At 39.1% G+C, this 27,638-nt stretch overlaps 1 protein-coding gene across 11 annotated transcripts in view; it reads left to right on the forward strand.

The window, feature by feature from the left end:
* The window catches only part of FN1 (fibronectin 1), a 148,770-nt gene extending 121,658 nt beyond the window's left edge, over positions 1 to 27,112 (forward strand). For 3 of the 11 annotated variants that reach the window (XM_058185952.1, XM_058185979.1, XM_058186005.1), the window contains 14 exons: positions 1,472 to 1,741; positions 5,857 to 6,044; positions 8,292 to 8,379; positions 10,193 to 10,369; positions 11,498 to 11,587; positions 11,771 to 11,950; positions 12,739 to 12,828; positions 14,389 to 14,852; positions 16,331 to 16,469; positions 19,199 to 19,363; positions 21,673 to 21,798; positions 23,830 to 23,936; positions 24,620 to 24,712; positions 26,191 to 27,112. In XM_058185952.1, coding sequence (XP_058041935.1) covers positions 1,472 to 1,741; positions 5,857 to 6,044; positions 8,292 to 8,379; positions 10,193 to 10,369; positions 11,498 to 11,587; positions 11,771 to 11,950; positions 12,739 to 12,828; positions 14,389 to 14,852; positions 16,331 to 16,469; positions 19,199 to 19,363; positions 21,673 to 21,798; positions 23,830 to 23,936; positions 24,620 to 24,712; positions 26,191 to 26,268 — 2,255 coding nt within the window. In that variant the 3' untranslated portion in view covers positions 26,269 to 27,112. The remainder of the gene's footprint in view (positions 1 to 1,471; positions 1,742 to 5,856; positions 6,045 to 8,291; positions 8,380 to 10,192; positions 10,370 to 11,497; positions 11,588 to 11,770; positions 11,951 to 12,738; positions 12,829 to 14,388; positions 14,853 to 16,330; positions 16,470 to 19,198; positions 19,364 to 21,672; positions 21,799 to 23,829; positions 23,937 to 24,619; positions 24,713 to 26,190) is intronic. The other 8 variants (XM_058185989.1, XM_058186018.1, XM_058186027.1 and 5 more) reach the window with 4 other exon arrangements.
* The last annotated feature ends 526 nt before the right edge of the window (positions 27,113 to 27,638 follow it).

A 27,638-nucleotide genomic window follows, 5' to 3' on the forward strand; every position in this document is an offset into this window, starting at 1 on the left:
ACTGAGGAATTGGCCCCCTGTTCAAAAAGTTTGAGGACCCCTGGATTAGATTAACAGGGGACCTTGTAGGTCATGTAGTCCAACCCCCCCACCCCATATAAGGCTTTTTCCATTTCCAATGTTGTCACAGCATCTTCTAAATTTTTATTTGCCTGTGCCAATCTTTGGTTTTCTTCTTTTATTTCTTCCATCTCTTTTTGCCATTTCTTCTGTTTTTCCTTCTGTTTTCTGAATTCTTTGTTTATTCTTTGTAATCCTTTGTTGAAAATTTTCTACTGGGAGTTTATATTAAAGATCTGTTCATTTATCTTGTCCATTTTTTCTTCCATTTTATATTGGTTACTCTTTATCTCATCATGATTCTTTTTTGTATCTTCTTTATGTGAGACAGTTGCTTCTTGCATCAACTGTAATGTTGTCTGCATTTCTTTTTGAAAATTGTTAGATTTTTCTTGTTGGAGCATTGAGTCTATAGATTTCTGGTGTACAGGGCTAGGAGCCCCAGAAAGGGGTGCTGAAGAAGAAGGCTTTTTACTAATTTTGGTAAGATTTGGAGAACTCGTTTCTATTCCCACCCTCCAGTTGCTCTATTATCAAGCTAGTATATTCCCAAAAGAAAGAAAAGGAAAAAAAATATTAACGTTGTCTAATATTACAAAACGTATTCAATATATCAATAAAGAATTTAGATTTCACATTAAATTTTATAATTTTTATGATCTTTCATTTATCCATAACCTTTACAATCCAGTAAATTCCAATATTTAAGTCCACCAGAGTGGGGTGAAGTTTATAATCCGACTTTTGTCAGTCAAAATTGCAATTCAGCTGATGTTTGTAATCAAAAATAGCCGGCTGGTCTTGTCCAGTCAGTGAATCTAAATCAATCGATATTTGTAATCTCTACTAGTAGACTCTGGGCATCTTACAAAACAAAATACCATTTTGGGTATAGATATATCGAACATGTGCCTAACTTTTTCTTCTCAGGAACTTGTGAGCAGCAAATAAGTAATAAAAGAGGCCTTTGCAACAGAAAATATGAAGAAATTTAAATCCAGGATTTAAAATAGGTTTTTTAACCAAAATTTTACTTTGCTTGACACAAAATCAAATCAAATAACCTATTTGGGATTTATTGCTACTCATACTGAAGCTGTCATCTCTCAAATAGATAGATATGTGAGCAGTAGCAATAGGCTGCAGTCTTATTCTCACTTAACTGGAAGTAAGCCCATTGAACAAAAGGAAACTTCTGTTCAAGATAACCATAAGATGACCCTCTAATTAATTAGCTGTGATGTTATAAAAGTCTTTATGTGGTACTTCAGGCAGGAGAAAAATGAATTCTATTTCTTGATCTGCAAAAGCAAGAATGCTTTGCATGTTTATAACAAGAGCGCTTTGTGCTACCCCAAATCTGCTTTGCGTCCTCCTCTGCTTAACTTTTCACCATTAATTTGCCTAACAGACATTGACCGTCCTAAAGGACTGGCATTCACTGCAGTGGATGTCGATTCCATCAAAATTGTTTGGGAAAGCCCACAGGGGCAAGTCACTGGATACAGGGTGACCTATTCAACCCCTGAGGATGGAATCCAGGAACTATTCCCTGCTTCAGATGGTGAAGACGACACTGCGGAGCTGCATGGCCTCAGGCCAGGTTCTGAGTATACTGTTAACATTGTTGCCTTGCACAATGACTTGGAAAGCCTACCTTTGATTGGGACCCAGACCACAGGTACACATGAAATAATGTACCCCGGTGGCCATGATACCTGTTCTTTCTTGTGAAGGAATCCAGTTGCAACTAATTATCTACCGTGTTTCCCTGAAAATATGCCCTCCCCTGAAAATAATCCCTAGTGAAAGGGTGGGCATGGGCAGCACAGGAGTTCTGTAGTAGCCCTGCAGCAGGATGAAGGAGGGAGGGGGAGATTGCCCCTTCCTCCATCCATCTGCTCTTGCCTGGTGCAGGGCAATTTTTGGAGTGCAAAGGAGGAAGGGGTGATCTCCCCTTCTTCCTCCATCTGTTTGTCTCGCTTGTCTTCCTCCATCTGTTTGTACTGCCTGCCGAAGCAGTAGCTCACCCAACCCAATTCTGCCTTCCTGCCCCACCCTACGCATCTAAATCAGATTCCCCCTCCCCCCGCTCATCAGCTCCACCAGCCCTGTACACATGCACATCCATGGTTTCGGCATAAATCATCCCCAATGAAATGTGGGGAGGGCGGATTTTCCTGCTGATCCTCCTTTCTTTGGGCATCATTTTGCTAAAACCATGGATGTGCATCTGTACAGGGAATCCCAAGGAAAAGAATTTCCCTGAACACATGAAAGAGTTCCTATCATACCAAGTGAGCAACAGCACCTGAATCAAAACAAAGTGCTGTGAGTTCGGGCACCCTTCCTGTTTGTTGCCTCCCTTTCAGGAAGCATTTCACTGCTGCCGGTGTTATTCAGATTATATCCTGGCATGTTTTGGAAGGAAGAAGGCGTAGCTGCTGTTACCCGTGCTAGGGTTTGCACGGCTGCTGTGAGAGACTGCAGGATTTAGTTTTATCTCCCTTCCAAAACATGCTGGGAAGGCAAAAGGCAGACGCAGAGGGTGATCCAATCAAACCTCTGTGTGTGTGTTTGTGCATGTGCGATATGTGCTTGCGTGCATGTGTGAGAGGTCCGATCTAACCTCAGAGAGGAGGCAGAGGCTGGGGGCATGCCAAAAACTTGGGCCATTGCAGCCGATTGAACTAAGACTGTTCTTGACAAGTGTTGTGCCTCGTCCTCCCTCCTCTCCTCAGCCGGGCCCCTCCCGTCTCCTCCCGGGCCTGCTATCAGATTCGGAGTCTGATAATGAAGATGAACGACCTGTCGTGCTTCCAGCCCCCAGCCCTGGCCCCATGCCAGGACAGGATGTCAGGAATGAACAAACAAACCTCACTCCTACAGCGTGTGAGCAGGGAGCCAGCCATGTGCTGGAATTACCGACAGCAGATCCAGCTGAAGAGAATTCACAGTGGGAGGATCCCCGCTTCCGGAGATCTGAGAGGCAACGTCAGCAGAAGGAAGGGAGGGGCAGGCCTGGATAAGTGTAGAGTCATGGAGCCACACCCCACAGCCTATATAAAGGACCAGCTTGAGTCAAGCAACTTTGAGTCAAGTAAAGTCTCATTTAGTTTGCTGAAGTCACAACTTGGATTCCTGCCTGCCCTGAGAAATCTGAAAGGAATTTGGCAAAGCTGCAGAGGCTTCGTGGCCATGCTTGATACGGACTTCCTAGACCCGGTCTTCGGAGGGGGAGGGGGACATGACAACGGAGGCATGAGGCGCGTGGGGCCTTCTGCTTTTGCTGGCCCAATTGGAAAATGGGTAGGACGGATTTTGCCTCTTATCCTGTTCTCAGTCTGTGCTGAACTTCAGAACAGGGTGAGAGGCAGGCAGGAAAATCCCCCGCCCCATTTTTAAGCTGTTCACAAAAATGCCCCATTCCAAGCCTTCAGCATATTCCAGGATTGCAACGTTGAAGGCTCGGAATGGGGTATTTTTGTGAACAGCTTAAAAATGGGGAGATAGACTTTTCCTGCCTCTCACCTTCTTCTGAAGCTCAGCACAGACTTAGAACAGGATAAAAGAGGCAAAATCCTCCACCCTTTTCCTGGCGATTGTTCTTTACTTGGGATCGCAGCGCAGACGCACATCCCCAAAATGCTCTATCCGAAGCCTTCAGCTTTACAATCCTGGGATGTGTGTGTGGTGTGTGTGTGTGTGTGTGTGTGTGTGTGTGTGTGTGTGTGAGTGAGAGATAGAGAGAAAGAGAGATCCCTAACCCCCCCCTCCGAAGGCAGCCACATCCCTCCACTAACCTGCTTTCCAGCTCCATTCTCCACTGCCACATGCAGGGGAGGAAAAGTAGTCGGTGGGACTACAATAAAAAAAATCTTCCAACTTTCGAAAAAAAAAATTTTTTTTGCGAGAAGTTGAAGAATTCAGAGAAGTCTGAATTTCTGGTATTTTTTTTTACCATAGTCACACAATAACACATAGTCACACAGACTACTTTTTTTGTCCTGCATGTGCAGCGGAGAACAGAGCTGGAAAGCAGGTTAGTGGAGGGATGTGGCTGCCTTGGGAGGGGAGGGGGCTTAGGGACCTCTCTCTGTGTGTCTGCATCCTTTCCTCTGCAGCTAGGACGATGTGCAAGAAAATCTCCCTCCCCCACCTGCAGATTGTTCTTTCAAAGAAGTGCCCTGCACAGATGCACATCCAAAAATACTCCCTCTATGGCGTCGGAGCCTCCAGTCTTGCAATCCTGTGCAGGGAAGGCAGAGGTTTGCTCCGAAGCTGTGGCAGAGCATTGCATAAGGAGACTTCCACAGCTATGATAACGTTTCTGAAATGTTAACTTTTAACACCGTACTGGGCCACATGGGTCGGGATGAAATAACAATAAAAAAATTGTGGATACTGGTAGTTGCTGCTACAGTACACTTTGGAAGGGCAGCACAAGGTGTGTGGGTTGCATCAATTGGCCTCCTGCTGCTTTTGCGGCCGCAATCTAAAAGCTCTAAAAGCAGCCACACTTGCTGGAGGTTGAGGCCTGAGCGGCACCTGCGAATCAGCTGTTTCATGGATGGTGGGATGGCCTGCTGCGACCCTTCAGAAGGCTGGCACGAGGGGCCACTTGCCCTGCCCCCCACTTCATACCAGTAGATGGGGGATAGGAATTAAGACGCCCCCTGAAAATAAGTCCAATAAGGCCTTATTTCGGGGTTCAAAAAGATATAACACAGGGTCTTATTTTCGGGGAAACACAGTATGAAGTGCTTGGGGTAGGCAGTGCTGAGGTATAGGATCAGAGCAACATCAATGGGTAATTATAAGGAGGATTAATAGAACCAAAACATACTGTGCAACATTGGAGACATGGAAGCACACATACAATTCCACATGCATGTGCAAACAAAAGAAAAATGTTTTAGTGTCGGATTATTATTTTTTGCACCCAAAGATAGATGCTGTTCCTTCTCTGTTTGCACAGCTTCCCTCTTTCTGCAGCTGATATAATAACTCAGGTATTATATATCTATAAGTAAAATATGTGTGTATATATAATAATATATTTCAGCTGTACTATAGATTTGACGGGCCATAGGTGGTGCAACAAGGATTAGATCTGGATTTATGACATTTGTGTGAACATTTTGTTTTAATTTTTTAAGTAAGAATTTCCTCTGCTCAAATCCTGATCACAATAATTGAGAAAGGATTCTTTATATTCTCTTTTTTAAAACCAGATGTTGTAAAACAGAACTATGCAATTGTTTTGAAATAGTGGATACATTTGGAATTTTGAAAACATTTTTGTCGTGCTCTCCCAAAATGGCTATCACTGTGAATTTTATCTAATCGTAACATTGATGATATGGTGACTGTGACCAGTCTCAAAACATTTATTTCCCAGGAAGAAAATGGGTGGGTTGCTTTGCACCTTCACCTTTAGTCTAGTACCTCTACTATGCCAATTTATCTTGTCATTTTTGGAACATATATATGTCCATGTCTAGATTAAGTTACAGTGTAATGGTTCACTTGTTATTTTGCATTGTGGGACAATATTTTATGATCTCAAAAGAGATAAATGTATTTTTTAAATTTATTGCCCTATATTCAATAGGAAAAATAGTTTAGACTAGTTTTCTAGCTTTCATTTATAGTGCATGAAAACTTTCAAAAAGCTGTTATAACTGTAACATAAAATGAAAATACTGAATTGATGGTAGTTAAAATGTTTAGATTGCTTTTTGTATTATTGAGTTCTTTCCAAGTAATTTCAATTTGTAATTCTAAATTTAACAGCAATCCCACCTCCTACGAATCTGAAATTTATTCAGGTTGCTCCAACAAGTCTCACACTAACCTGGACTGCACCAAATGTGAAGCTTACTGGATATCGAGTGAGAGTAAATCCCAAGGAAAAGAATGGCCCAATGAAAGAAATTAACCTTGCTCCAGATAGCACATCTGTTGTTATCTCTGGACTAATGGTAATACCTTTTTTTAATTATTATTGTTGGTTTGATTTACTTGTTCTGCAGCAATTTAAAATATAGTGGGAGAAAAATATAACTTATATACAGTTTTATTTAGTATTTATAAAATCAATTGGACTTGAAGGTAATTATTTAGAAGACATAAATTAAACATGAATATTTTCCATCTTTGTTTAGAATAGAATAGAATAGAATTTTATTGGTCAAGTGTGATTGGACACACAAGGAATTTGTCTTGGTGCATATGCTCTCAGTGTACATAAAAGAAAAGATACGTTCATCAAGGTACAACATTTACAACACAATTGATGATCAATATATCAATATAAATCATAAGGATTGCCAGCAACAAGTTATAGTCATACAGTCATAAGTGGAAAGAGATTGGTGATGGGAACTATGAAACGATTAATAGTAGTGCAGATTCAGTAAATAGTCTGACAGCGTTGAGGGAATTATTTGTTTAGCAGAGTGATGGCCTTCGGGAAAAAACTGTTCTTGTGTCTAGTTGTTCTGGTGTGCAGTGCTCTATAGCGTCGTTTGAGGGTAGGAGTTGAAACAGTTTATGTCCAGGATGCGAGGGATCTGCAAATATTTTCACGGCCCTCTTCTTGATTCGTGCAGTATACAGGTCCTCAATGGAAGGCAAGTTGGTAGCAATTATTTTTCTGCAGTTCTAATTATCCTCTGAAGTCTGTGTTTTTCTTGTTGGGTTGCAGAACCGAACCAGACAGTTATAGAGGTGCAAATGACAGACTCAATAATTCCTCTGTAGAATTGGATCAGCAGCTCCTTGGGCAGTTTGAGCTTACTGAGTTGGCGCAGAAAGAACATTCTTTGTTGTCCTTTTTTAATGATGTTTTTGATGTTAGCTGTCCATTTGTGATCTTGCGATATGATAGAACCCAGAAATTTGAAGGTTTCTACTGTTGATACTGTGTTGTCAAGTATTGTGAGAGGTGGAAGTATGGAAGGGTTTTTCCTAAAGTCTACCACCATTTCTACGGTTTTGAGTGTGTTCAGTTCCAGATTGTTTTGGTTGCACCACAAGGCTAGTCGTTCGACTTCTCGTCTATATGCGGATTCGTCATTGTCTCGAATGAGACCAATCACTGTTGTGTCATCTGCGAACTTCAGTAGCTTAACAAATGGATCATTGGAGATGCAGTCATTGGTATACAGAGAGAAGAGAAGTGGGGAGAGCACACAGCCTTGGGGGGGGGGCTGTGCTAATTGTACAGGTATTTGATGTGATCTTGCTTAGCTTCACCTGCTGCTTCCTGTTTGTTAGGAAGCTTGTGATCCACTTACAAGTCTGTTCCGGTACCTGTAGCTGGTTTAGCTTAGTTAGAAGAATGTCTGGAATGATGGTATTGAATGCTGAACTAAAGTCTACAAAAAGGACCCTTGCATAGGTCTTTGGAGACTCAAGATGTTGTAGGATGTAGTGCAGAGCCATATTAACAGCATCATCTGTTGATCTATTTGCTTGGTATGCAAATTGCAAGGGGTCTAAGAGCGGATTCGTGATGGTTTTCAGGTAGGAAAGCACTAGCCTTTCAAAGGTTTTCATGACTACAGATGTTAGAGCAACTGGTCTGTAGTCATTCAGTTCCTTGATGGTGGGCTTCTTCGGCACTGGGATGATGGTAGAGTGTTTGAAGCAAGAAGGAACATAGCACATCTCTAGTGATTTATTGAAAATATGGGTGAAGATTCTCTTCATAATTAGCATTAATCTTTTAAGGAAAAGATTATCGATCTTTTAAAGGTAGTAGTATAAAGACATTCGCATATATAGCAAGTTGTATAGGATAATTATCCAAGCCTTAGGCTTTTTTTCTCTTTGTAGAGCATCTAAGTTACTAAAGGAGAAATAAGTTTAGGTACCAGTATGGGGAAATAGGATTTCCTTTTCCTGTTCTTCTCTATTTCAGGCCTTTCCCATAATTTTAAAATCTTTGAAGCAACATTTGAAGACCAAGAGACTGCAGTAATCCATTAATCCTAATCCATTAATAGAAACCATATCCATTTTAGGCTTGGGTATTAAGTTTGGGCTGATGGAGCAGAAGAAGAGAAACATTTGGTTGAAAAAAAAAATCCTCATCCCACTTTAGACATGAGTACAGCAGATACACAGTCATGTTAGGAACTGAGGTTATTTACTAAAATGGCATGTGTGACAGCTTCTTTGAAGAATGCAAATTTCCTAACTTCATATGTTTTTTTAATGTCTAGGTGGCAACTAAATATGAAGTTAGTATCTATGCTCTGAAGGACTCTTTGACCAGCAGACCTACCCAAGGTGTAGTTAATACTCTGGAAAGTAAGTGATCCCACATAATCAAAATTGCCATCACTGAGCTGAAAGGCAAAACAGTGTGGTTTTTTAGGGCAGAAGTACAAAGAAAGAAGTATTGTCAAAATACATAGTCATTTTTCATCTTTGACGTAACAAAATTGTATGTCATTCAGTAAAGTTAAAATTCAATACAGATAAAGGAAATGCCACTTCACACATCACATAACTAAATTACTGCAAGATGTGATGTGATCAGCACTGAAGATGTTAAAAGGGGATTTGACAAATAAATGAGGTCTCTGTGTTTATCAATGGCTAAGGAGGTAGGCTGTGCGCTACCTTGGGATTCAGAGACAGTGAAATATAATCATGTAGGGATTTTGGTATGATATGACTGTTGTTCTCATATTTTTCTATAAGCTTCTATGTAGTCATTTTGTTATGCACTATGAGACAGTGGACAAGGAGATAGACTTTTGCTGATCCAGTAAGACTACTGTTACATTCTTGTGGAATTGCCAAGAAAAAAATGTTCTTAATGTTCCTAAATAGCTATCCTGGTTTCCTCTTTCCTTCTTGGCCAATTTCAGTCACTGTGAATAGGAGAGGAGAGATCCAGCTCACTACTCCTGTTGTGTGGGGTGGGTTCTCTCTTCTCCTATTTAACATCTACATGAAGCTACTGGCTGAGATGATCCGATTATTTGGGGTGGGGCATAATCAATATGCAGATGATATCTAGCTATAGATCTCCACCCCAGACACATTGAGTGATGCTATGGGTATCCTATCCTATATAGAGGCTGTAGGGGTCTGGCTGAGGTGCAATGGGCTCTGACTCATTCCAAGCAAGACAGACTGGCTTTAGTTATTTAGTTCTCTTGGGAACAAGATTCTTCCATCTTGGTATTGGATGAGGTAGCACTGCCTCAGACAGGCTTTGCACGCAATCTGGGGGTCCTCTCACACTTGTAGCTTCTGTTTGAAAACAAATGGCAGTTTTAATAGGGCCTTCACACATCTTCAGATTGTGTGCCAGTTGCGCCCCATTCCTGATCTGGGGGACTTTGTTCAGTCACTCATGCCATTGTTACCTCTCATTTGGATTATTGTTATGAGTTCTGCATGGAGCTGCCATTGAAAAGCATTTGAGGTTGATACAAAATTCAGCTGCACAGTTAGTTAATGGTGCCTGTTACACAATACATGTAACAGCGCTACTTTGGGAGCTACTCCATTGTGTTTCCAGATGCAATTCAGGGTGCTGATTGTCACCTTTAAAGCACTACATGGCTTGAGATCCAGTTATCAAAGAATCATCTTCTCCCAATAGTTTCTACTCATCCAGTTTGGTCTAATAGATTGGGGATGCTGTTAGTTGGTGGAGACTGGGGGAGTGCCTTCTTGGCAATAGCCCCTGCCCTTTGGAACATTCTTCATTCGCTGCCCAACCCTATTAACCTTTCATAAGCTTTCAAGACCTGCCTATGTGCCCAAGCCTTGGGTCCTGTAAATGTTAGGGACTCCATTACATGGTTGCACTGCTAATTTTTATGTAATATAATAATTTTTAGTTGCCCCTACATATAATTTGTAACTGATTTTATGTTTTTATGGATTTAATTACGATGATGCTGTTTGTAACCCAGAATCGATTAGATTGAACATAGATTATATTGAGTATTGAATCTATTAATTGAGATTGGCAATTATATAAAATCAATCAATCAATCTCTGGGCTGTAGACTGCAATTTATATAAATGTATTTTTCTGTGAAACTTCTAAGCTCAGTATGACCTTTATATTAATGATGGACATTCCACCTTTTTGGTGCAGATGTTAGTGCTCCTCGTAGGGCTCGTGTCACAGATGTCACAGAGCGAACCATCACAATTACCTGGCGCACCAAGACAGAGGCAATCACGGGTTTCCAGATAGATGCTGTACCTGCAGGTGGTCAGAATCCAGTTCAAAGGATAATTAATCCTGATGTTAGAACCTACACCATTACTGGTATGTGAGCATCATTTCTGTACTCTGAAAAGTTCTATGATAATAACTTTGCAGGAAGGAAGAGAAATGTATTGCTAAAGGATATCCTGCAGAATAAAACTGAACCAAACTCCGATAACCTTCAAGCACTTAAACTTTAACTAGGGTATTTTGTTCATTTTTTATTACCATGTTTAGAACACTATAAGCAGCTGGGCAGCTCCAAAGAGAATTCAGAAAACACTAATTTTTGCTACAGCTGAAAGGACCAGGTTTTGTATTTCAGTATTAGTATTCCGTATCAGTTTTAGAACTTCCCTGCTTGTTCATGTCTTTCTTGCCATCATATCTTCTGCCCTGGGACCCAGGTGATCATTATAATCTACTTTGTTTTTCAATTCCTTCAGTTTCCATAGGGCCCTTAGTTATTGTTTCTTCATTGTTTGCAGAATGATTTCAGAATTGTGCAGAGATTTGAAGACTATATCTATAATACAGTCAAAAAAAGCAACAGAGGTTACCTCAGTTTTTCTACTCTAGGGCTTGTGAACTGAATTTCTTTAACTCCTTGCTACCTATTAAGAAATGTTAGCATATAGCAGGGGTGTCAAACTCATGTCGTCATGGCGATATCGTGTGACGTATGGGGACTTTCCCCGCTTCGTTAAACCAGGTGGGGGCGGGGCCAGCACGTGATGGATGCTGCCTAATTTGACACCCCTGGCATATAGCTCAGGGGCTAGGATGCTGAACTTGTCGATTGAAAGGTCGGCAGTTCGGCGGTTCGAATCTCTAGTTCTGCCGTGTAATGGGGTGAGCTCCTCTTACTTGTCCCAGCTTCTGCCAACCTAGCAGTTTTGAAAGCACATAAAAAATGCAAGTAGAAAAAATAGGGACCACCTTTGGTGGGAAGGTAACAGCGTTCTGTGCGCGTTTGGTGTTGAGTCATGCCGGCCACATGACCACGGAGATGTCTTCGGACAGCGCTGGCTCTTCGGCTTTGAAACAGAGATGAGCACCGCCCCCCTAGAGTCAGGAACGACTAGCATGTATGTGCAAGGGGAACCATTACCTTTACCTTTACCTTTACAATCAGAACATTATATAAGCACCATTGATTTATTTTTAATGCTTTATTTTGATTTACAGGCTTGCAACCTGGCACTGACTACAAGATTTTTATCTATGCGCTGAATGAGAATGCCCGCAGCTCCCCAGCAGAGCTTGACGCTTCCACTGGTAATGATAATGAGTAAAAGTTCCTATGAGCTGAATATAGGGTTTTGTTCTTTATTCTTTACAATTCTTCGTGACTGGTTTCTGTCTCCACTCACCTTCTGAGAATGAAAAAAAAAATGACAGCGACTGAAATACTTGGAAATTGCAATAACTAATATTTATTTAAATGGTTTTGCTCCTTAGCCATTGACGCACCTTCCAATCTGCGCTTCCTCACAACTACAAGCAACTCCTTGTTGATCAGCTGGCAGCCACCACGGGCTAAGATCACAGGCTACATAATCAAATATGAGCAAGTTGGCGGCCCAACCCGGGAGCTACTTCCTCGTCCTCATTCTGGTATTACTGAGGCCACTATCACAGGTACGAACTTTTCATAATGAAGCTCATTGACTCTGCACTGGAACATCAAACAGTATTGAGGATAGGTAATTTGGCAGCATTTAGAATCTGCATTCATAGGGAATAACAATGAGCCTTTGAAATTGCTATTAACTGCTGGAGTACAAGACTTAGCAATGGCTCCTTGGGTTTATAGGCAAGATTTTCTCAGCTGCACTTTAAGATTGTGAGGATTGAACTTGGAATCGGTTTGCTTCTAAATATTGTGAAGAAGCTTTTTTAAAGTATAGTCAAATTGGAACTGGTGTATTGTGTAGTAACAATACATTATTAGGAGATGAAGTATAGCATTGCTTTTCAAAACTAGGACATGTTCTCTACCTAGTTACTTAATGATTTTTGAAGGCAAGTGTAGGTTTTGATCCCATCCTAACATGTTTTACATTTGTAACTAATCCTTCTTGTCTTAAGACTGAAATAGAATAGTCCACATGGATACTTATTGCATGATTAGCTACAATATATCCTGGGGATTGAAGGCAGATGAGAATTTGTTTTTTTTAATGATTTGTAATGCTTTATAGCACTTACAATGCTATAACATTGTATACCACCAACATAAAATATTTTTTTAAAATGTAACATATATTAACAAAAGTAATAAAAGATAAAGCAATAAAGCCACAGAAACAGATAAAATCCTCATAAGCTTATAGTTTAATTATTAAAAACTGAGCAGGCTGTTTGCATTTCTGAACATCCTAAATCCTGAACTGGCTGCAGTGTCCTTTTAATTTTTCTTCCATCAGGTCTGGAGCCAGGGACAGAATATATCATTTATATAACTGCTGTCAAGAATAATCAGAAGAGTGAACCATTGATTGGAAGGAAAAAAACAGGTAATATTAGCTTAGATTTAATTCCTGTATCTTCAAATAAATCCTATGCAATTCAGTGAGAAATATTTCTTGAGTAAAGATACATAGGTCAAATCAATCTCAAAAGAAAAGCCCCAAAGCACTTACTTTTGAATTTCTGATAATGTTAATATGAGGCAGTTAATATAGTACTCTTACCATTTCATTGGCCACTGTCAGTTATATATTTGAAGACAAGTGAGTATACTTTTGTAACTTACATAAACATTGTTTATAACTTCTCATTACTTAGGTGTTGATTTATGCAAAATATAATAGAATTCTAGTTTATTATCGTTTCATGGATTTAGTTAACCTTTCTTTCTGCTGAATTTTCTGTGAAAATGATTGAATTAAAGTGCTGTCTAGACTCTGAATTTGGCAGAAGATATGATATATGTATTTCAGATAAACTGATTTAGTTCACTTCAAATATCCACAAACAGTTGGATAAGTTTCTCCACTACTCCATGCAAGATGAAGGATTCAAAAATATACTACTGCACCCCAAATTGGCTGCAAAATCAGCCTTTCTTACTATGACATCAAAAACCTGAGAATGATAATTTTTTTATTTATTAAAAAACCTATTCTACTATTTAAAAATTTGACCACTCCCCCTATACTAGTTTATTCAGAATGAAAATTCTCTCTGCTCAAGAGTATTTAACTCCAGGTAAATAGAGAATTTTATCTTATAGTTTTGAATTAGATTTCAGCTACAGTTTAATAGTTTCTTATTTCCATTGACTCAGTAAAATAAAAAAGGGGATAATTTGGTTTGAATGATTGCTTCCAGTGGATTAAAAATCAATCTCAATCTCTCTCCCTCTCTCTCTCTCTCTCTCTCTCCCTCTCTCCCTATTTCATTATTTTTTGTACTTTCATTAGGTCTAAATCAGCTACTTTATATTTTATGAAAAATAATGATTTATAACAAATAAATTAATCCATGTTTCATGAAACACTGCATTCATTGGTGAAAGAAAACTGCTGTTTTATGTATGATCTCATAACCAAAGGGCAGGAAGTAGATCCATAAAACTCTTGTGAATAATTTGCTGGCTCTCCAGTTGAAACTGTAGATTCAGTGTTGAACCATAGATGGGAATCCAAGGGTTGATATTTTAGAAGAACTGATTTTGTAAATATGTGTAATGCAATATATAATTCTCCCTTAAGAAAAAATGTTTTTGGAAAACAATATAGCAGTAAAGGTGTTAAATTCATTTATTTATAAATATAGCAGTAATTCAGTAGTTTGGCAAAATGGGACTTTTGCTTTTTATGGATCTTTCAAAGTTCTTTGGTTGTCATTCTAATTTGGCTTTAGTTCCAAATTCCAATGCTTTCTTTTGACTCAAGTGCTATGAGAGTAATTTAACCAGGCTTTGCAGAATAATATTGCTTTTTTGAGAATATTGCTAAAATTTAATTGCTTGAATTGAGATATTATGGGGGAGATTTCCTTCATCTCAAATGGAACCCTTGCTGGAGCTTTCAGCACCTGGCTTTCACTGCTTCTAAACTTTCTTTGGCTAGATGAGCTTCCCCGGCTGGTAACTCCACCGCATCCTGGTAAAAGGGTGACAGAGATCTTGGATGTGCCTTCTGTTCTGGAGAATGTACCTTACCTCACAAACAACCCCTATGACAATGGAAATGGTATCCCAATTCCAGGTTCTTCTGGTCAGCAAACCATCCTGAGTAATCCAGGTCAACAAGTCATTGTGGAAGAATTTGGGTCTCGAACTCCCACAACTCCAGCAACTCCAGGAAGGGCTAAACCAGATAGGGAAGAACAGCCAGTGGTGGTGATCCGTCATCCCATTCAAGTTCCTGATGTTGACAAACCTTCTTATCATCATACCCTTCTATACAAGGATAATTACACAAGGCCCCAGGAAGCACTTTCTCAGACAACTATCTCATGGACACCTTATACAGATAGCTCTGAATACATTATTTCTTGCCAGCCTGTTAGTGCTGAAGAAGAACCTACTGAGGTAACTTAGATTTATTGTTGGTGATGAAACAATGTGCCCGTATTGCTTTTACTTTAATAATAGCTTCTGTATAAGATCTACTAGGTAAGCTGAACCAGCTGTGTTGGTTTGTGTCCACTAAGGGCAACAATGAAATTTGTGTATGTTGAAGTTATCATTTAAGAATGAGGATTTAAGAAGAAATGCAGTAGTGCTTCCTATGGTTGAGGATTGATGTGTTTTTTAAGGAGAAAGTTCTAAGTCTTGGAAACCACAATCCAGTATGAAGAGTTGAAGTCTCTTCAAAAGACCAAAAATGGCTAGATTGGAAGATAGATCAATCTATGGAATCAGACCAAAAAAACCTCTGAAATGGGATTTTTATAAAACAAACCTCTGAAATAGGATTTTATAAAACAACTTCACACAGAAACTATTCACAGCAGAGTTTGGAAGAGAGATGAAGAGGAAAGCCAGATAAATCTGGTAAAAAAAATCAGTATTTTAGAGGTAGAATGGAAAGAGCTAGAAATTGGCAATGTGTGCATCAAAAGCAAGTGAGTTGATTGCTGCATTTGCACAATATAGATAAGAAAATTATTACCCATCTATTTAATTGTCTTCCTGCTGAGACAGTAAAAATTACAATTTGCTGACCACTTTTGCAGAAGCCCCAGGGGTCATCTGTAGGGCCTTTGCATTTGGGATTCCTGTTGTATATCTGTCTTCTAAATAATAGCACTTGTTCTGTCACCAAGCTGCCTAACAATAACTGGATTAAAACACGAAGAAGGATCTATGCTGAAAACAATAAAGCAATGCAATGAAAAAAAAGTGAGCCAGTTAATTGAACATAGGTGGAAAATAATTACTAAAATTAGAGAGAGTAGGTTTTAAACAGAAAAATAGCCAATAAGAGCAAAATTTGCTTAAGATTGACCTCTGGGGACTACATAAACAGGGCTATATAATTTTCTTAGCAAAAACGTCAAGTAGCTTCCTCTAAAGTTTGTTCGATTTCTCAGTTTAATCTGGAGATAAGGATCACCTGATAGTGTCCTATCTATGTATTAACTAGGACTGCCCTTCTGAGTTCTGCCAAAGTCTGTTGAGCGCTGCCACCTCAGTAGAGCTTGTATCTGAGTAAGCACTTTTAGGTGCAAAAAAAAAATAAGCTGCCAATCAAAACACGTTTACATTGAAGAAAATCTTACTGAAATTAACAAGATTTGTGAATAAAGGAGGCTAATGTTAGATTCCAGGGTAGGTTTCTGTTGTCTTAAAATGGCACACAAAGATAGGGAAACAGAGTATTGCTCATACTGAAGATAATATGAAAGTTAGTTAAAGGTTATAATGTAAATTCTTCCTCCTGTTCTTTTTCCTTTTTTGCTAAATGGCTCACTACCTGAAAAAAGTATAAGAACCAGTTTCTTATGTTGCTAGAAAGCAAGAAAATTTAAAAACTGTGTTTTAAACAAGAGTTTCTCAAACTACAGATCAAAGTTCCTGGCGTATATTCTAGTGCTACTCTTACGGGTCTTACTAGGGGGGCAACCTACAACATCATAGTAGAAGCAGTTAAAAATCAGAGAAGACACAGAGTTCTTGAAGAGATGGTTACAGTGGGCAATGATGGTAAGTGGAAATGAGAAGATTCTACTTTCATGCTTATGCTAATTTTATTTCACAATGGTATTTTTTGATTGTTTACTAGTTGATAGAGAGGTGCAGTGGCTCAGTGGCTTAAAAGACACCAGAGAAGGTTTGCTCTGGCGGTTCAAGTCCTACCACCATGTGATGAAGTGAGCTTCTATCACTTGCCCCAGTTCTTGCCAGTCTAGCAGTTTGAAAATATACAAATGCAAGTAGATAAATAGGAACCATTTTGGTGGGAAGGTAAAAATGCTCCACTGGCCTAGAAACAGAAATGTGCATTGCCCCCTAAAATCAGCTATAATTGGCGGAATAAAACCTGCAGACTCCCCTTTTTTAACCTTTTACTAGTTGATAATTGCACTGACTTCATGTTATCTTCATAGTCCTTTAGAGAGAGCACACATGGACCCTCTTTTTTGCAGTCTTATACACACACAGTCTTGTTTACTTGTACACAGCCCCATGAAGGGAATCTAGTCTTGAGAGGGGGAAATAGGATTGCTTTTTGTCTAGTCCAGGATTCTAACTACCATAGTTCTTCAGTTCTCTAGTAAGCTAGTTAAAATAACCTGTTCAGAATACTTTATTTTTCCCTGATTACCACCCCAATATTTGTGGTTGCTGTTTCATTTGCAGATGGGAGTGCACACAACTGAAATTTTTTCTCTGTAAAAAAAAGCTCATTAAGAAAAATAATGTATTCAAAGGGAAAAGTCTTAATGATAAGAAGGATCCTGATTCCCAATCTGAAATGATATGGCACTGAACGCTACAAACTCTTCATAGCTGGTCTGAGAATCTAAAAGAGGCAGAAATCCACAGTCTACATTCTTCCTATAACACTAAATGCTCCTCTTGGCATTTGCCCTGGCTAACAGCAGCTTCCTAAGATATCTCCTGGGAGTCTTAATCTAGAAGGTTGGAACATTTTGCACGTACAGGAATCTCTCTGTCACTGACTGTGGATGTTTTTCTTCCTGTAGCCTTGGCGTGTGAGACTTGAATTCTGCTTCTTTCCAGGAATTCTCTTCAAGGAGTTGCAAGGGTCATAAAAACTTTCCATATAAGACACAGCATTCAACATGTAAGAGTTAGCATTAGGGAACATAACTGCATACAGTGGGAACATTTATAATCAGTTAAGATAGGATGTTTCCATCGGGGAGCCTTGGATGCAAGCAAGAATAATGAACATTCAGTTTAGGGCAGGTCTCAACATTCTCCCTTTCCCATGTTCCTCTATAGAAGAAGGCCTTTTTTTCCTGAGAAGCAGGTTGGTGATCTCTCTTTTTTCCTCTGCACAGAGATGGGATTGTGCAAAGATAGGGAAGCTGAACTACTGATAGCTGGCTTGCTAGACTATTTGAAGGGAACAGCTAGTCCTTTGGCCAGTTCAATTCCCTTTTCTGGGTTACAGTCTGAACCTAATCCTTTTTTAAAAAAAAAATTTTTTTAACAAACAAACATACATAAAATCATCTTCGATCCAAATACATTGTGTCGGTGGGTTGATCTCTAATCTTGTGTGCAACTTGCCATATACATTCCAATTAATTATCTAGACTTACATTTTATCAATCTGATATGTATCTCAACAGTATAATCAATTTATCTCTAATTAACTATAACGTTTCAATTTCTCCCTTAAAATCAACTTTCCAAATTAATATTTTACATCTTCAAATCCGTTCCCTAAAATCAATTATATAATTTAAATATTTCCCTTTGTTCTAATCCCTTTAACATAATTTCCCTTCTAACCATTGATAAAAGAGCTTCCATATCTTATAAAATTGTTTATCTTCCTGTTCCCTAATTTCTAATGTTAATTTACTCATTTCTGCGCACTCCATCATTTTCCTAATAATTTCATCTTGCAATGGTGATTTTTCATTTTTCCAGTTTTTGGCAAACACAATCCTAGCTGCTGTCAAAACATTTACAATCAAATATCTCAATTCTCTACTATACATTTCAGGTATAATTTCCAATAAAAAAACTTCTGGCTTAAAATCAATATGTTTCTTTATCATCTTTTCCAACCATGTGTGGATTTTAGACCAATATCTTTTAGCTTCTACACATGTTCATCACATATGGTAATATGATTCAAGAGTCTGATGACACTTCCAACATTTTTCAGACTTGTTCTTGAACATTCTGGCAATTCTTGTCGGGGGTAGGTGCCATCTATAAAACATCTTATACAAATTTTCTTTATACGCGGTAGCCATTGTCATTTTATAATTTTGTGTCCAGAGTTTTTGCCATACTTGTAAGTCAATCCCATAAAAATGAACTGGTTTTCTTACTTGCAAATACGTTCCAGACACGATAAAGATTCCAAAACAGGGATTTTATAATAATATGACTAACTTAGATAAAATTTTGACAGGTACTGTCAAACCTAATTAGGAAATTATACCGATATTTATTAGAATTTAAACTAGAAGAAGAACAAGTTAAAGAGACGATGATTGCTTGGGGGGGAAATTTTGGACATGAATCTAATCCTTGAACGTGCGTTTCAGTTGTTTAAATATACTGCCTCTTACAGTGGGAAGTACTGATTTATTTTGGAAATAATAAGGGAAACTGAGTGAGAATTTCATGCCATGTAAAAGTGTAGAGAGGATCATTATTATCTGCAGAATATATGGAAGGAAGAACTTAAGATATTACAAAGATTTATTTACTTTGCTTTCCAGTTTCTGAAAGATTAAGCCCACCCACTGATGATGTATGTTATGATACCTTCACTGGTTCTTTCTATTCCATTGGGGATGAGTGGGAAAGGATGTCTGAAACTGGATTCAAATTATGGTGCCAATGCTTAGGTCTTGGCAGTGGACATTTCAGATGCGATTCTTCAAGTGAGTACCTTCTTGTACATCTCTTTTTCTAATAGTTAAGACATACTGAACTCTTAAGTATTACTTTAAATACTCTTTCTACACCAGAATAATGCCCATATTTTAACGTTCATAAGTTCCCCCTTTTTTGTAGTCTACCTTATCTAACTCAAAATTACTTTGTTAAAAATTTGTATTCCCGTATTTTGTCTTATTAGTGACTCTTTATTACTGGCAATTGACAAGAATTATTTTGAAAGCATGGTTCTTAGTTGGCATGTAGCAGTTGATCAGAAATATGGTAAATAAAGCTCTGATTATTCAGGAATAATCATGAATTCAGGAACAGAGAATGTACAAACATGATGCATCTTGCATGCTGAGCATTAGGATTATGTCTTTTTAAAGGTATAGAGTTTGGGGTAGGCAGAATGACTTGAGATTCTAGTCCTTCACTGGGTGAATTTTAAGACAGTTATTGTCCTATCACTCAATCTACCCATTCATGTCTGTCATATGCAATTCCACCAATATTATAATTTTATCAGAACTCTCAGATTATGTTGCTGCTCTTGATAGTACTATGGTCCTAGCCAGAAAATTACCTCTGCCTAATTATGATTTAGTCTCAATGTAGGGCTCTCTTCCAATGTAATCCATCACTATATCCCGACAATCACACAATGCATACTGTAAGCATTCGCAGACATTACTAGAATCCAACTTGAAACTTCAATTGATTGATTCATCCATACTATGGATTATAGCTGAGCAGTTATTCCCCTACATTTTTAACCTTGTGGAGTCAAAAAACTTGCTAAAACAACAACAATAATCTTAAATTATGTATTACATATGATGCATTTTACGTTCCAATAGTAAATAAGGTATTGAGATGAAATTTTAGGAATAAATTTTGGCTGACTCTGGGATGTTGATTTGTAAATTGCTACACATTTGAGTAGAGGTCATATCCACAGTGAGTCACTAAGCTCACTGGAAGGAGCTGCTCTGGGGATCAAACAGGAATTTTCTACGCATTGTGCATACAAAGACACTGATTTTTTTTAATTTATTTTTTATTTGCATTTATATCCCGCCCTTCTCCGAAGACTCAGGGCGGCTTACACTATGTCAAGCAATAGTCTTCATCCATTTGTATATTATATACAAAATCAATTTATTGTCCCCAACAATCTGGGTCCTCATTTTACCTACCTTATAAAGGATGGAAGGCTGAGTCAACTTTGGGCCTGGTGGGACTTGAACCTGCAGTAATTGCAAGCAGCTGCTGTTAATAACAGACTATCTTAGCAGTCTGAGCCAGCAGAGGCCCTTCAATACAACTACTAAGTTGCCTTGACCTTAGAGCAAGAATTCACATTTGCAAAGGTAGGAAATGTCTGAAATGTTGATAATAAATAGCAATAGACATATCCTGCCTCATAGTGCTTTACAATACCCACTAAGTCTAAGTGTCAGAGTCAGCATACGGCCGGGTCAGGGAAATCCGAATCAGGCTTGCCTCTGCAGCTCTGCCCAAAGTCCTAGCAAAGTCCTCAGAGCAGGCAGGAGACCAGAAAGTGACTTCAGCAAGATAAGTTTGACTTTGCCTGACTCAGAGACTGCCAGAAAGCAGATCCTTTATATAGGCCATGGGGTGTGGCTCCATGACTCAGCACTCATTAAGACCTGCCCCTCCCTTCCTTCTGTTGCCTCCGCCTATCCAGTCTTCTGATGCGAGGGTCACTCCAATCAGCAGCTGTTGGAAATAAACTTTCCTCAGGCTCACATGCTGTGGAGGAGGGGGAGGGGTCTAGCTGCTCCGTTTGCCTGGGCATGGAGCCAGGGCTGGGGCCGGGGGGTGCTCCCTCCTCTGCAGCCTGCTTGGGCATGGAGCCAGGGCTGGGATCGGGAGGTGCCCCCTCCTCTTCAGCTTGTCTGGGCATGGAGCCAGGACTGGGGCCGGGAGGCATACATTCCTCCATGTTCGGGAGCAGATAACAAGGCCCCGGCTGCTGTGAGAGCGGGCAAGACACAACAATATTGCACCCAACTATCTGGGTTCTCATTTTACCAACCTTGTAAAAATGGAAGGCTGAGTCAATCTTGAGCCGGTGAGGCTCAGTGCCAACTATGATTAAGTTGTCATTTCATTTCAATGGCCTTGGAGCAGAGCTCTTGCTTTCTCAACTAAGATGTTGCTCTGTGTAGTTTCCTATCACCAATTCATCAGTTTCAGAGGACAGGCAGTACAATAATCAACTTGTATTAAAAGCTACTGCAATTGCAGATCATTCAACTTCCAACTATTATTTTGTTGCATTCAGAGTGGTGTCATGACAATGGGATGAACTATAAAATCGGTGAGAAGTGGGATAGGCATGGAGAGAATGGCCAGGTGATGAGCTGCACTTGCCTTGGAAATGGAAAAGGAGAATTCAAATGTGACCCTCGTATGTATTTTTCATGAATAGTGTCTCTAATTTATGTTGTACAGGTAATCCCTGAAGTACGAGTGTTCCCTTAGCGAACGTTTGAAGTTACATGATAAGCGCCCCCTAGCGTTTACAAACAATTCCTGAAATTACAATGTTGCAGCACCATGGCAGTTATTCAACCTTACAAATGATGCAGAGGCTCTGCAACATTTGCCCTGCCTGTTCCACCCCACCCCACCCCGACCGGGTCTTTACAGGCACTCCGCCTTTGGAGATTCATCTTGCTAAGACTCTGCCATTGGTTTTTTTGCTTGCTTCATTGCTTCACGGTTTCAGTGCATTCACAGAGAACAGAGACCTAAACATACCTTGAGATCATGTGAGATCTCATGCTACTAATCTCGTATGACCTTGCACTTTAGGCCTCTCTTCCCTGTGAATTGAGGCTTGGACATTTGCAAACAGAGGGAAGGCTTAGATCCTTCAGGCGTTCCCTCCGTTTGCCATTTCCTTGCCGAAGGCTGTCAAGGGATTGCATCCATGCAGCCCTTTGCTAAAAGCCTTTGTTGACACCAGCGGAGCTTGGGACGAGCGGGCGTGTCCCTCCGAAGCTTTGTTCCTACTGGCATAGGCTTTTTGCAAAGGGCTGCTGAAGCCTACAGGGACGCAATCCTCAAGCGGTTTGGTGGTGAGAAAGAAGGCTTGGAAGGGCACGCATGGCCCTCTGCACCTTGTTTTTTATCACCAAAGGCTTCATCAACTGCTTTGTTGACGAGAAAGGAGGGAGCAAAGAAACAGGCTGGAGAGATAGATCATCATAATGTAAGTGACCCGGTGTGGCAGAATGTGGGGAGAGCAATTGTGGGGACCCCAGGGGAGGGAGAATGAGGTATATCAGTGGGTTGGAGGTGGTCTTGGATAGTCTGAAGCAGGTGGCCTATTCTATCACCAAGCCCCCCATGGCCTTCCCCACCCCGAGATACCTCATGTGCACTTAACAAGCCTTGCATTCAATTAGTGAATGAGTGGGTAAAATGAGGGAGTGATCGCATTCAAATTATGCAGTTTACACCTACGAATCCTTGTGTTATGAATGGAATGGGCAGGCCCCATTTTGTTCGTAACTCAAGGACTACCTGTATTGAATAGAAATATATAGATTATTTTTCAGAATTCAAATAGTTAAATATAAAAAGTTAGAAAACAATCCCTGCTGTAATAGAAGAACAGCCAATCAGCAGTTCATGCTCTGATACACTGCTAGTGTCCCTACAACTATCCTCCCAGCCATTATGGGACTACAGTTCCTTTACCCTTGAATTGCAGCAGGAATACAACATTTTTGTGGAATGCAGATTCCTTGATGAACGTATCTTTTCTTTTATGTACACTGAGATATGCACCAAGACAAATTCCAAGTGTGTCCAATCACACTTGGCCAATAAAATTCTATTCTATTCTATTGGCCTGTAAATTGTGGACGAGGGCCCTTTCTGAAAGATAGATGCAATCAGGATTTGGAGGAATTTTGAGATCCACAAATGGCACTGGAGTACCAGACTGGACACTATTGACAAACTTGAAGAGTTCTAGAATTGGATTTTCTTTTCCCTCTAACTTTTTAAGAGGGAGGGAACTTCTTCTTCATTCTAAAGGGCAGAACCAGCACCAATGGGTTCAAGCTATAAGGGAGGAGATTCAGGATAGGCATAAAAAGGAACAGCGTGAACTATCAGCCAGTAGAACAGACTTCCACATGAAGTGATGGGTTTTTTGCTATTTTCAAACTGAGCAGGGGATGGATTCAATGATTTCTGTAATTATTTTCAGCTCTATGCTATGAAATTTTTTCTTCATAGATAATCATGGGAGAAAAAGAATCTGCAAAAATGTGCTCATACTAGAAAGCAATAGAATTAATTATTTAAGAATAATTTGGCAGTGTTTTAGGATGAAACTAATATTGGAAATAATGACAATACATGTATCAGTTAACAAAGGATTGGTAGTCCTCCAATTTTTGAAAGATTTATTGATTGATTGCAGATGAAGCAACTTGTTATGATGATGGCAAGATGTATCATGTAGGAGAGCAGTGGCAGAAAGAATATCTTGGGGCCATCTGCTCATGTACTTGCTACGGAGGGCAACAGGTAGGTATTTCCATTCTATGTCATGTTTTTTGTTTATTTAACCAGACAATTTTTGTAATCTTGTGCTCCTGCTGAAAGCACTTAAAATGACTGCTTTGAATCAATTTAAAAGATAATGTCAATTTTAAATTTTAGATATATTTGACTGTGTGTGTGTGTGTGTGTGTGTGTGTGTTTGTGAGTAGTAGAAACCAGCCAAGTAATTAAATTGATCTGGTACATAAAAATATTCGTATTCACCGGGTTGACTGTATCTTCAAAACAGACCTATGAGATAAATCAATAAATCAGATAAAATTATCAAAAGTGATAATGGAAAAATTAAAAAGTATGTTATTTTATATGATATGTATATACATGAAACCTCTATTATTTTCATAAATTGTTATGTGCAGCAACATGTAATAACCCAGTAGCCCATAAGACATATGAGTGGGCGGCTATAAAAACTTTAAATTAAATCTGCTTATCTTGGAGTTGTTGAAATTATATTATTTCCATAATCCATTGTATAGCCATCTCCTTTAAATCTGGACATGAAAGCAGGTTTCTTTCTGTTCCTCAAATGCTTTTGGAATCTTTACCAAGATTCCCAGCCCAAAGACCCAGGTCAAGAAGTCCAACAACATTTGAAAATACTCTCTAGAACATTCAGGCTTGGATTTTTTTAAAAATTTGTACAGGGCTGGCGTTGTGACAATTGCCGTAGACCTGGCGCATCTGAAGGTTCTCCTAGTCAAACCTATTCACAGAGAGAGCAACAAAGCACAAACACCGTAAGTGAACATTTGCCTTCTACAGGTTTATATGTAGGTCTTAAATTTTAATCAATACCAAGAATAAAGTATTTTTCTACCAATTGGTTTTTATGATTCTGCAGGCACTGTGTTTGCCTATTTTGTCCTTGGATGATGGGTGAATATCTTACTGTGTGTTTTTTTCTCACAATTTCACCCATTTGCCTTCTGTGAAATGGGAGTGTTCTACTGTATAAGAATAAATATGAAATTCTGCCTTTGGTGTTCAGAGTCCCTTTGCCTTATCCATTGCCAAAATACTGGAGCAAAGATTCTAAAGCAAATTTCACAGCTTCCTAACATGATTTATACCAGGAGTGTCAAACTCAAGGCCTGTGGGCCAGATCCAGCCTACAGGGTGCTTAGATCTGGCTTGCAGGGCCACCCTGGAATCAAGGACCAGCCCGTGGTGCCTCTGCCAGTAAAAACAGCTCGGGAGGGCCCTCCCAAGCTCCATTTTTGCTGGCAGAGGGTTGCAAGGCCATTGCAGCTGAAAATTGAGCTCAGGAGCCTGTTTTTGCTGGCAGAGCGCTCGGGCCACCACAGGCGCCCCCATCATAAGTGACATCAAGCTGGCCATGCCCCCCCCCCAATCAAACACAACCCAATAAAATCGTGTTTGATACCCATGACTTATAGGAACTACACATTAGTAAGTAAACTGTTGTATAATCTGGCAGCTTTTGCCTGCAATGATTGCCATTATATTTAAGATTTCAAGATTTTTTACTTGGAGAAGGATACGAATACTTGAAAGCTAGTTGTATTAGAATTCAGTTAAAAGCAGTTTGGTCTAGAGTTTAAGGAACCAGGCTAGAAAAAGGAGACAAGTGAGTTCTAATCCTGCTTTAAAAATGAAATCTAGCTTGGTGACTTTGGGCAAGTAGGTCAACTCCTGTCCCAACCAGTGAATCAACACTTGATTTATCCAAAAAAGATGGACACTGAAGTTGTGGGAAAATATTAGGAAAAAAATAGGTATGTTAGCTATCAAGTAATTTTACTTTCTTTGGTAAATTATATGGATCTGTTTGCATTCTACATGATAGAATTACAGTAATATAAACTAGAATAGGTAAGGCTTAAAATATAAAACAAATGCAAAGTACTTTTCCATGGAGTCCTAAGCATCAATTACATTAGCATAGGTGTCTGTAGGTGTCAAGTGATATAATGTGCATTAAAAAACTGAAGTGTGTGATTATGTATTTGAGCAAAACATCTAAGTACAGAAGGGCAGAATTTACATCCTATAATGTCACATGTATTTTGAGCTAATCTCAGGTTGTTGCGGATGGTGAGACATACTGAATTTTCTTCTGAAATCAAATGGTCATTTAAAGATTTTTCATGACGAGCCTGCAGTCTAAATGTTCAGGTTATTCACACTTTCAGTAAGATACTTGCTGCCTTTTAAAATTATGACTACTAATTATTTTTATCCATGTTTCTTCCAGCAGAATATCCATTGTCCAATTGAATGCTTCTATCCCTTACATCTACACTCAGATGCACAGAACCGACACGAAGATTAATTGTCAAGATTTTACCATCAAGCAAAAAGAGGTTGCAGCCAAGACTATCACTATAAATGCTGCTATGAGAAAGCAGATCTATCTTATCTTATCTTGTAGTATCAGAAGCATTCAGCTATCCTATTTGGGCTTCATAAAATCTGGATGATCACAAGTTTGTAGCAGAGATACAAAACACTTTAGATTCTTTTCTGCCCTCTGGTGGTCATCTGGATTTTCCTATCCCAGGCCTGATAGCTTTACAACAGCTGCACCTTCTCCACTTTTGCTCAGTTCACTGCTTTTCCAAAGGAGACCAGTCCTGATGCATTTCAGATCTTCTTTTCAACAAGGAAGCAGATATGCTGTCCATTCTTTTCTCAAAGTCTTTCAGTAATGTTCCATATTTTTCTTAAAGCAACTATTGCTAATAATAATAAAAGCTCAGCAATTTGTAAACATCCCCAGGCCCATAAAAATTGGAGAGAAAATACTGAATATTCAAATGAAAATCTAAGAAAGAAATATGTTCTCCTAACCATGCAAGTGCCAATAGGAATCACATATCCTATTACTGTGATATTTATAATATGCACAGCCTTAATCTTTATTAATGATCCTATTTCCCCCCTAGCAGTATGTATGTATCTCGTACTGTTATCAACATCAATTTCCTTCTATACCTGTCCCTTCCATCTCTAAATGTCTTTATATTTTTCTACAAGAAAATACATTAAAGACATTTAGTATACTGTTGACAGAAAAATTTGGTATAATTATGGTCAGTGATTATTTTTTATACTGTAAGTGCCAAATCTTTCTGCTGTGAGAGACAATTCTTTTAATAAAAGTTTTCACCAAAGTGTGTGTGTTTGAACTATTGTCTGATTTTTTTTCTAATTAATCTGAGCTCAGCAATCTGTAATCACTTCTGACACCACTGTTATACTTAGCAGCCCACAGAAACAGAATAGAACTAGAGAACTGATATTAAGTATTATAGTTAGCCATAGAAAGTTCCCTATTTTTTTCTCAAAATAAAGTTCCAAAGGAAATTAGATTGATTAGATTAGATTGCCCCATTATTGCCCGGTGAGCTTTCTACCTGAGTGAAAGTTTTAACTGTCTTTTTAAATATCCACATTGTGGCCTATCCACATAGAATTGTCCATCCAGAATGGAAAAGTAAATTTCTCTAAGTAAATTATTAGGAATTATTAGACTCCTGGGATCATCGATGGATAGGGCTGTTCTATTCACCTATAAATGGGTGATAAAAGTATGCATATCCAGTACCCAAGATTCTGTATCCTAGCCCTTTTCTTTGCACTAGATGTAACTGTGACTATGACCACCTTTCTTTCTTGGTTGCGAGCAGCCTTCAAGAGCTT

Source organism: Ahaetulla prasina, chromosome 1 (assembly GCF_028640845.1).
Source record: "Ahaetulla prasina isolate Xishuangbanna chromosome 1, ASM2864084v1, whole genome shotgun sequence".
NCBI lineage: Eukaryota > Metazoa > Chordata > Lepidosauria > Squamata > Colubridae > Ahaetulla > Ahaetulla prasina.